General features: G+C 41.1%; 1 protein-coding gene across 1 annotated transcript in view; it reads right to left on the bottom strand.

Annotated features, from left to right (window-relative positions):
• Positions 1 to 542: 542 nt before the first annotated feature.
• Positions 543 to 10483, bottom strand: part of pcca (propionyl-CoA carboxylase subunit alpha) — an 18440-nt gene continuing 8499 nt past the window's right edge. The window contains exons 11-23 of the mRNA XM_054600346.1: positions 10115 to 10209; positions 8292 to 8442; positions 6232 to 6375; positions 5618 to 5692; positions 5278 to 5346; positions 5059 to 5134; positions 4734 to 4947; positions 3737 to 3839; positions 3459 to 3557; positions 3251 to 3304; positions 2638 to 2778; positions 2260 to 2337; positions 543 to 2007 (exon numbers count right to left, since the gene is read on the bottom strand). Of these exons, the coding sequence (XP_054456321.1) occupies positions 1939 to 2007; positions 2260 to 2337; positions 2638 to 2778; positions 3251 to 3304; positions 3459 to 3557; positions 3737 to 3839; positions 4734 to 4947; positions 5059 to 5134; positions 5278 to 5346; positions 5618 to 5692; positions 6232 to 6375; positions 8292 to 8442; positions 10115 to 10209 (1368 nt within the window). The 3' untranslated portion in view covers positions 543 to 1938. The remainder of the gene's footprint in view (positions 2008 to 2259; positions 2338 to 2637; positions 2779 to 3250; positions 3305 to 3458; positions 3558 to 3736; positions 3840 to 4733; positions 4948 to 5058; positions 5135 to 5277; positions 5347 to 5617; positions 5693 to 6231; positions 6376 to 8291; positions 8443 to 10114; positions 10210 to 10483) is intronic.

A 10483-nucleotide genomic window follows, 5' to 3' on the forward strand; every position in this document is an offset into this window, starting at 1 on the left:
AAGAATGAATGGGGCCATGTATCGTGAGATTTTGAGTGAAAACCTCCTTCCATCAGCAAGGGCATTGAAGATGAAACGTGGCTGGGTCTTTCAGCATGACAATGATCCCAAACACACCGCCCGGGCAACCAAGGAGTGGCTTCGTAAGAAGCATCTCAAGGTCCTGGAGTGGCCTAGCCAGTCTCCAGATCTCAACCCCATAGAAAATCTGTGGAGGGAGTTGAAAGTCCGTGTTGCCCAGCGACAGCCCCAAAACATCACTGCTCTAGAGGAGGTCTGCATGGAGGAATGGGCCAAAATACCAGCAACAGTGTGTGAAAAGCTTGTGAAGACTTACAGAAAACGTTTGACCTCTGTCATTGCCAACAAAGGGTATATAACAAAGTATTGAGATGAACTTTTGTTATTGACCAAATACTTATTTTCCACCATAATTTGCAAATATATTCTTTAAAAATCAGACAATGTGATTTTCAGGAATTTTTTTTCTCATTTTGTCTCTCATAGTTTAGGTATACCTATGATGAAAATGACAGGCCTCTCCCATCTTTTTAAGTGGGAGAACTTGCACAATTGGTGGCTGACTAAATACTTTTTTGCCCCACTGTATTACACAAAGAGTCCAGTGGAGGGCTTCATCTGTGCTTACAGAACTAGGGCTACAATATCCTCATCTATGTTACATTGCAACCTTAGTTCACATTGGAGCTCTGACTGAAGGGACTCTGTTTCCATCGTTTAGGCCACTCAGAGGTGCATGAGGATCAAACCATCAGTCCTTCCATGCTAGCAGGTGTTTTATAGGTAAACTGCAGGGCCGGCCAGGTAAGTTGGTGTGTCTAAAAAGAGATTCCATGTAACCTGACCACTGGGGTTTTATCCCCTCCACAAGTGAAAAATGTAACGAAGAGAGAGATAGACTTTTCAATCAGAGACCCAAGGTTACAATGTAACCAAACAGTCAGCAATATGTAAGCAGTCAGCTAAGGCAAACAGGCAATTAGAAACCATCAAGAGTGATTAGGTGATTAACTTTGAAGTGTATCTAAACCACGGATGAAAACCCCGCACAGAAAGATACCAGACCATCTGAGTTACTTGACTTAAATTATTCAGGTTTTTCACCCATCTGTGAGTGAGTACTGGTGTTCAATTGAGTTTCCAAGTCCTGACATTCCACAGCCCGAACAGTCATTTATTCACATCAGCATGATATACTCTCCATCAGTCATTTTGTGGAATTGCTTTTCTTATTTTAACTGTTGTTTCTGATGTAGCCAGACAGCATTTCAGTCTTGACTGTATGTTGAAAACAAGGAGCACTTTATTGGTTGCAGTGATTTTTCAAAATGTCAGTTCAACTAAATTACAGCAGATTTCTCCCATTTACTTTGAGTGGTATTGAACTATGCACATAGTTCTGGTTGTCTGCAATGAGGTTTTAAGATATCAAGAGATTCATGCCTCCAATCCAATAAAATGGATGTAAATCAAACTTTCTGTTTGCTGCTCATATCACGGAATTTAACATTTAAAAACTCAGCAGCCTATAAACAAAAAGGTCCATATCCACTGTATTGGAGTGGCAGCAGACATTTCCCATGTAGTTATCTCAAAACCTTGGCACATAAACCAAAACTAGCTGCAAGGAAAAACGGCATACGGGTAAAATGGACAGCAAAAATAATATTATGGGGGAACCAAACTGAACTGTCAGGTTGAGAAAAAACACAAAACAGAAGGGAAATGACATTGATACAGCTCAGCTGAGTCACCAACAGGGAAACTAAACTCTGCTCATACCGACCACTAGCAACATTAATCAAGCGTCGGTTGTTGTCCAGTCTGTTTGCCAAGGTGGATCTACTCAGTGGACACAGAGGGGAGTAAGGCTGATCCAGGTGCTGTTGTCACACATCTAAGGTCAAAGGTTGTGCTCTATTCAAGTTCTACCAGCAGGTCTCCCTCTCCCACTGTCTCCCCTGTGCTACACCGGACACTCTTAACCTGGAGGGGAAAAGGAAACACACGCACAGTTGAAAGTTAAAACATGCAGGGCCATACATAGAGAATATTATTATTTTACTTGTTACTATTTAATAAATATGTGCCTATTACCTCCATGATTATTTATCAATTTGCTCCCAATAACTGCACCAGCAATTGTGGACTGGGTAATTATTAAAATCTATGGACTAGATACCATTAGTAACTGACAAAGATAACAGTAGCTCCACTGCCAGTGTTTCCTATTGTTACCTTTGCCTGCCTGGCAGCAGTCAAACTGTTCTGCATCTTCATGGCTTCAATCACACAGATCTCCTGACCCTCTGCAACCTGTAAAACACACACACACACACACACTGAACAAGAGGGCAAGGGTATGTATTGCAGCACCTGTACTACATAAAAGCAGATGGACATCAGCTTAATTTATTCATGAAGCTGGTTTTCCGAATGATGTAACAGGACTGGGACAAATCCAAACTGTTGAGAAACACAATGGTCTAAAATATCATTATATGCTGTTGCATCAAGATTTCCTATCAATGGAACTAGGGGGCCTGGAAAAAACTAGAAAAAAAGAGATCCTTTCTGCAGTGATGAAGTAAACCTCTACATGTTGGGATGCGTTACCGTATCTCCAGGCTTGACGGACACAGACACCACTGTGCCTGGCATCGGTGAACGCAGGATGCTGCTGGTGTCTTCTGGAACTTTTTCTGGCATGTAGGAGTTAAACTTTGCAGCCAACTTAGACAGAACGCGAACCTTAAACTACATCAAAATACCCAGTATAAGAAACAATTATTGCAATTGTATTGCAATACCTGTAAGGGAAAACGCTATCTGTTGAAGTAAAGACAAAACAGAGTGTTTTTACAGTTCTTGGGGAATAAGAGATAGAATGTATCATCTTTCTTTCCTTATACAATATTAAGTACACAGGGAACTAAATTGAGTTTCTTCAGTTCTACAGTTATCACAGTAAAAACAAGTACAATTAAGAAAACGTGATCCTTTTTTGGCTGCAGAGGAAGCTGTGTAAAGTCTGAAGCGAAAGTGATGTCACTTGAGTGTCGGACTCAAGTGAACATTTATTTTGGAATTCAATTCTTACATACAATTACAACCATGGATCCTCTTGGAGAATTTACATTTGAATTAAGGTTTGTTTCAATTGTCCTTCAATACATTTTACAAAATAAAGTGTGATGTGGTTACAGATTGGTGTAGACGTTCAACCTACCGATGTGCCCAGGTACTGTATGACAATCTTTCCGGAAGCATCTCTGGACAGACACTAAAACAAAAAACAAAATATAATTAGCTCTACATCTGTAGTCCCTAGACCTCTGTAATCTCTGGTGATTTGTATCTCTTACTGTGTGCTTAGTGGGAGGGAAAAATGATATGATATAATTATATAATAAACAACCTGAACATTTGTGTGTTACCTGTAGCATCCTGTGTGTGCCATTGATCGTGAGCGGTAGCAGTGGGGAGGCCAGGTTCCACTGTCCATTGACTTCCACCTTTCCTCCATCCACCTCCACCTACAGAGACAAACACAGATTATGTTTGTAAGTGATGGCTGTGATGGCTCAGACTCAATACCAAGAGACAGTGGCATCCTATGGTGAATCTACACAGGGACTGTAATTACATCTTCTCCTGCAGACTGATCTCAATTTCATCTTCCTCATTTGTTCATGGAAGCACATTAAATACTCACAGTATAAATGCTTCCTGATTTGGTAACCTCAACAGAATGGCGTCCTTCATCCAGCTCCACACACAGCTCCCAATGGTTACATTCCACAGGAGTGGAAGACACCCTGCAAAAACAAACAAACAAACAAACAAACAAACACACACAAATTATTCTGTACAACCGCAAAATCCAGACCAAATATCTTCAATATCTTCAATAAGTAACATTTTGATGATCTCTAAAAACATTATACAAACAAATAAGACGATAGTGGACTATCTTCTGGTTTGTGAGGACGAACAGCCAGTTTGACATTTTGCACCAACTGCCTTTGCTGCTAATTGGACCTTCTACTACAGCCAACACAGGGCAGCTGTGGAGTGCGATTCAATAATGGGCAAAATTCCGCTGGGTAACTTGATTGGCAGGCCAAAATTGAACGGTTTAGTGGTTTGCGTGCTCTCTGCAGCCAGTGTTTGTACCAAGATAACCTTTGAGGGAAGGAGCTCCACTCTAACACTACTGTACAATTGTGAGTGTTTTTCTTTGTCCCACAACACAAATGGAGCCATATGTCTACTGAGAAGTGAAACTAAAGTGCAGCACAATGCATTTCTGTCCTTTGTTAGGTTCTAAGTAAATCCTTTATTTTTTACTTTCAAGTAATATTTATCTAAATAAGTATGTGTAATGCTAAAAGCAGATGTGTTATCATCATTTCTCAAAATAAATGACTGTGTCCCTAATTTATTTTACTTATATGCCTCAAAAAATAAAAAATAAAACTAAGAGTGGAGCCCTGCAACATTACCAGACCTCATGTACAACTTCCTAATATCCTAAACGACAGTCAGCTTTTTAAACTTAAAAAATGTAGTTTCCACTATGATGATAATGTTGTGAGGCTCTATAAATACACTACTTTTTTCAGTAAAATGGTTCACTAACTATAGGGACAGCGTCTAGGAAACTAGACCCTTGTAGCCCCCCCCAACAGCGAGCACACTGGTGTCCTCACCTCTGGTTACCCAGGACGTTCTGTGAACGGAGCTGAGCAGTGATGTAGAGCGCTGCTGCCGTAGCCAACAGCTCTCTGCGTTTGTCTGCCTCCAGCTGGTGACCCTTAAAGCCATCGGGGTAAACCTCCGGCAGGAAGTTGGTGCTGATGTCGCCAGAGATAAATCGGGGGTTGGTGATGATTTCCCGCAGGAGGGGAATGTTGTGAGTCACACCTAGAGAGAAGATCACCAAACTTGTTTACAGACAGAAAAACAAGCTAATGGCCAATTGAAGATGTGACTTAGGGTGTGAGCTGACATTCATTGTGAAAATCTGTTGTCTACCTCTGATAACATAGTTATCCAGAGCGTCCTCCATCCTGGCAAGGGCTTCAGCTCGCGTAGCTCCATAGGTAACCAACTACAGATAAATACCAGAGAAATGATTGCACCACGAACCCTTGTGGAATTCTATAATCAACTTACTTGTTGTGACCATCTGCTCCTAAAATTAAAAAAAACACACCATTTACAAAAGCATTATATATTCAATACATCACTGACCTTCGAGATCATGGGATCATAGTAGATGCTGATGTCACTTCCCTCCTGGATTCCACTGTCTACACGGACCTGACAGAGCAAGGAGCAGACGAGAAAAGTTGGCAGGACACTTACCACTCACTCAGGGAGACAGAGTGGATTGTTTGTTAGGAGAATATCATTTGAAACTTCTAACTACATTGTCTGAGAAAGGGTTAAGAGCTCTTCTCTGATGCAGCTCTAATTTGTTGTGTAAGTTGTGGTGGTCTGTTACACAATCATCTTTACCTGTGAAGCTTTAAGACTCAAGTCTCTACACACAACCACACAACCACACAACCACACACACACATACACTTACATTGCTGAGGTTGAGTGGCTCTTGGTATTGAGACAGCCGTCCAATGGAGGGGAGACCAAAAGACTTGTAAGGATCCTAATGGAAAAAACAAGAATAATGATGGACAAAAGGAAAACACTCCAGCTACAGGTTTCACTCGTAGCAGTAGCTCAGGCAGAATGTTGCACCACCAAAGGTTAAAAGTGGAAATAATTGTATTTAATCCTGCTTTATGTATTTTAACAATAATCATTGTAATTCATAATTGCTGGTCACTCAATTCCTATTGTTACACAATAAAGCAAATAAGATCCACTTAGAGTAACTAATGACATTATAATGCATTAATAACGTTGTTATAATGCATTAATACAGTGGTTATAATGCATTATGGGAAGGTTAAAATATATTACAGCAATGGGAATTATAATATAATATGTTCCTTGCAAAAATGTATGACATAATGCTTTATGATGTGTAATGATTATTGCTTAAAAAATTATACTGTGCTACAAGCTTTATAACACAGCAAGTATGTTATTAATGCATTTTAGACATGGACGTCATAGAAATTGTAACCAAGATGTCTTATACAAATACACCCAAACACCACAATCATTACATCTCTCACATACCTCAGCGTAGACTCGACTCTCAATGGCCCAGCCGTTGATTGGTATATCTTCCTGTTTATGCTGCAGTTGGTAACCCTTGGCAATCCTGATCATCTGCTCAACCAGGTCCAGGCCAGTAATACACTCTGTAATTGGATGCTCGACCTGGGGGTCAAAGGTTAAACAGAAAAGATACAGTTTCTAGAGGCACATTTGTAGTGTGCTTGTTGAGCGTCTAGGAACCCTTACTGGCCTTTTCCAGGTATTTCAGACACAACCCAGGGTCTTCATCAGCAGATGGAAATTGTTCAGTCCTCATAGATTTGGTTTAAGATTGTTTAGTCAAACTCCATGCACTGATGAATGCTTGAGATGTGGTTGAAAGCTCCGGAAAAAGCTTGTAAATAGACCTTGAGTTAAATTTGTTTTTTTCTCTTGGGAGCCTTTTGTTGCATGTCGTTCCCCAGCTCTCTCTACACACAATTAATGTCATCTCTTTACCGTCTCTATAATAAAAGCCACACAATGCCCCAAAAATATAAAAAAATATTATTTTACGTCTCCCTATAATGAACTATTCTGTATGAAAGAAAAATATGAGTTCATCGTGAATGTATTTGGGCATCATGGTTGTGGGTAATATACCGGCTATTTCACGTTAAAAGTAATTCAGAACAGTCCAATATAATGATGATTTTGGAGTGGCCTGGTAGCTGAATGGCTACAGCGCATTCAACGTAATCCACGGTTTAATTCAATGCAATGGCCCTCACCCTCCCGTTGATTCCTGTTTTAGATTCACTGTCAATGGTCACACAAGTTGGCTGACTGATGTTACTTGTTAAGTTCTTCTAAACACACCTCCATCTTTATCTTAACTACTTTCCCACTAGAAGGTGTAGAGCTTGCAGACTGACTCCAGTTCCAGGTTCCTTTGGTGAATATGAACACAAGACTCTCAGTGATGAGCCATGTAGTGGTCCCCCTGGGACTACTCCACATGGGAAAAACAAAGGTGGTTCAATCCAGCTGGACACAAAACGTGAATGATGATCATCCTTCCCTCCCTGCAGTCAGACCAGGCATATTGGAAAACCATATTTGTGTTCTGTGGTTGAAGATTCTATCAAGACTTTATGTCTCACAGGGGTACGCCCCATTAATGAGTGGAAACTGAGTCCCACACTTGTCCAGATGTTGTGGGACAGGATTGGGAAGGTGGTTCTGTTTCCCTCATGAGAGAATGCAAAATGTGCACTGTGGTTCTCCATAAACACATGAGACCACCCTCAACTAGGAGTGGATGCATTTTTTACCCCACCAACCTTGGCCCAGAGATCTCCTTTTGTGAATTTCCCACAGCTCCTTGGATTGATCGTCTTCAGGCACGTATTCAGGAAAAGCATCTTACGGTCATTCTGGTGGCACCAGAATACACAAGCACCTCATGACCCACCCATGGAGAATACACAAGCACCTCATGACCCACCCATGGAGAATACACAAGCACCTCATGACCCACCCATGGCACTGCCACAGTGTGTTTGGAAAGGTTATGGCTGCCCCCTGCAGAGGTGCGCACTATCCAGGGGCCCTTTGTACTACAGAGTGTAACGTGTCTGAAGAAAAGTTTAGATCCCACATCATGTCGCTTGCCTCATGTGTTAACCTACCTTCAAACATTGGTAGATAACCATTTGGCCCCATGGCACAGAGATGCACTGTCAAAGCTGCAGTTAAAGCTGCAGCCATTTCATCCAGCCAAGGCTGTGGATCCCTTGGTGAAGCGTCTTTTGAAGGGAGTCAGACGACAGAAACCTGTCGTACATTCTCTAACACCACAGCAGTACTGCACGCTCTCAAGGGTCCCCCTTTTGAGCAGAGAGCCTAAATCTCTCTGAAGATGCCATTTACCTAGACAGCACTCCTCCTAGCCATGACATCAGCAAAAGTGAAACTCTTTTCACACAGAACTACAACAGTAGGATTGCGCTCTCATTCCCCTCCGAATTGCCAAACCAACGACGGTTTTCTCGTTAGGACAACAACAAACACGCACGCAAGCACACGCACGCACTGACCTGTAGTCGTGTGTTCATCTCCAGGAAGTAAAAGTTCTTATTAGAATCCACCAGGAACTCCACGGTGCCAGCAGAGGAGTAATTAACCGCCATGGCCAGCTGCACTGCCTGCTCGCCCATTGCCCGCCGTGTAACTGGGTCCAGGAAAGTACTGGAGAGGACACAGCACTGGACACTCAGCTCACCTCAGTGGTGCAAATTGCAAACATTCAACGGCTTGATATTCAACAAACTTATCTTATTTAGATACACACTAAAAACTCACAATTGTACTAATTAACTAAGTTAACTAACTACCAGAAGGTACACTTGGAACAAAGCTGTTGCCCTAGCTCTAAGGGGCGGCTGTGGCGTAGTGGAGCAAAAGTAGTTCTCCAATCAGAGGGTCGGTGTTGCCCTAGCAACAGAAGGACAATGAAAAGGTCTTTTGTCTAAATGGTATTCTGTAGTTACACACCAATACATCTTCATACTGTAAAAGACAGAAGTTTTCTGATTAGGTGTGTAAACCCTGAAATGCACTAGTCATATATCAATCTTAATGACTCCGCCATATACTAAGAGAGTGTAAAAGAAATTAAAACAGATGAACTGAGATTGACTGTGAGTCTCTATGTCAAATTACCATTAGATGATGTGCTAATCTTAACCTTATGCAGCTGCGTTTGTACTCTAAACTACACACATTCATGCAGCCTCAGACATAAAAGCTTCATAAACCTACTATCTAATCCAGGGTTGGGCAATATGGAGAAAATCAAATATCGCAATATATTTAGCAAATAACTTTATATCCTTGATCCATGGTGCTTTTACAAAATATTTGCATTTACAAATATGTACAAAAAAAGATTTTTGATAAATAATAATCAGTAATGTGTGTAAAGGCAAATAATATAACAGCTAGAACAGTATTGTTAAGAAAATACATCACTTTGCTGTAATGCAGCCTTTAAAACCAGGATAAGACAACTAATATTGGTTTCACGAGAATGGGACAGATGTACAGATGTACGTACAGATTGACGGCAGGACAACCTGAAAACATAATGCCTCCAGCCACGGCTGTCCCGCGTGCAGAGGAAAAATAATGCTAAATGGACTTGTACAGCTCCTTTTTTAGTCTTCCGACCACTCAAAGCGCTTTAACACTACATGTTCTTTCACCCACTCACACCCATTTATACACTGATGACAGGGGCTACAATGCAAGGTGCCACCTGCCCATCAGGACTATCTAACATTCACACCACACATACACCGATGGCACAGCCTTCAGGGCATCTTGGGATTAAATGTCATCATGGACTGAAGGAGCCTGATCTTCTGTTTGGAAGACGACCCGCTCTACCTCTGAGCCTCTGAATCTCTTCAAGGGAATGTTTCACATTCAATTTAGCAGTAATTTACAAGCACTCTATGGCTGCAACTCTGGTGTGACTACACTGCCCAGGACCATGAGTGCTGCTGATGAATTGGTTTTATGACCGTCTTGTTCAAAATGCAAGTTGGTTGCATTGACCCATCTTGATTTAAAACTACAATTACAGCCTCACGCTTGTATGCCTTCACCAACCATTCCAGTTGAATCCATGTCTGTTCAAAATGTTGTCACTTCATCATTTTATTCTATTGGTCATTTGTGTGTAATTGTCATAATTACCATATGAATTCTTGAGTCAAAAAGATGTATTATGAGTGACCTTGATCACCAATATCTAAATCAGTTCATCATTGAGTCCAAGTGGACGTTTGTGCCAAATGTCACATTCATGAGAATGGGATGGACAGACAACCCAAAAACAAAACAGTTTCTCACTAACCTGGGAGCTTCTTCCACCACCTTCTGGTTCCTCCTCTGGATGGAGCATTCCCTCTCATTCAACCACAGAGCATTACCATGTTTATCAGCCAGTACCTACAACACAAACAGCATTCTATGGTTCTCTCTGGTCAGGAGATAGGAATTTATTGGTAAAAGTTCAAAATGAACATACAGTTGCGTTTAAAAAAATGAGTAAAGCCCAAAATCTTATAATAGCTTTTTTGGTCCCATACACGCAAATGCATTGGGAACACTGCACATTCTATTCCAAATCAAAACATGAAGAAAAAATTCTCAAATTAGTTATTAATTTACAGAAAGTGAAGAAAAAGGAATATTAGGCTGTTCAAAAAAATAGCAGTGTCTG

This window comes from Anoplopoma fimbria, chromosome 6 (assembly GCF_027596085.1).
Source record: "Anoplopoma fimbria isolate UVic2021 breed Golden Eagle Sablefish chromosome 6, Afim_UVic_2022, whole genome shotgun sequence".
NCBI lineage: Eukaryota > Metazoa > Chordata > Actinopteri > Perciformes > Anoplopomatidae > Anoplopoma > Anoplopoma fimbria.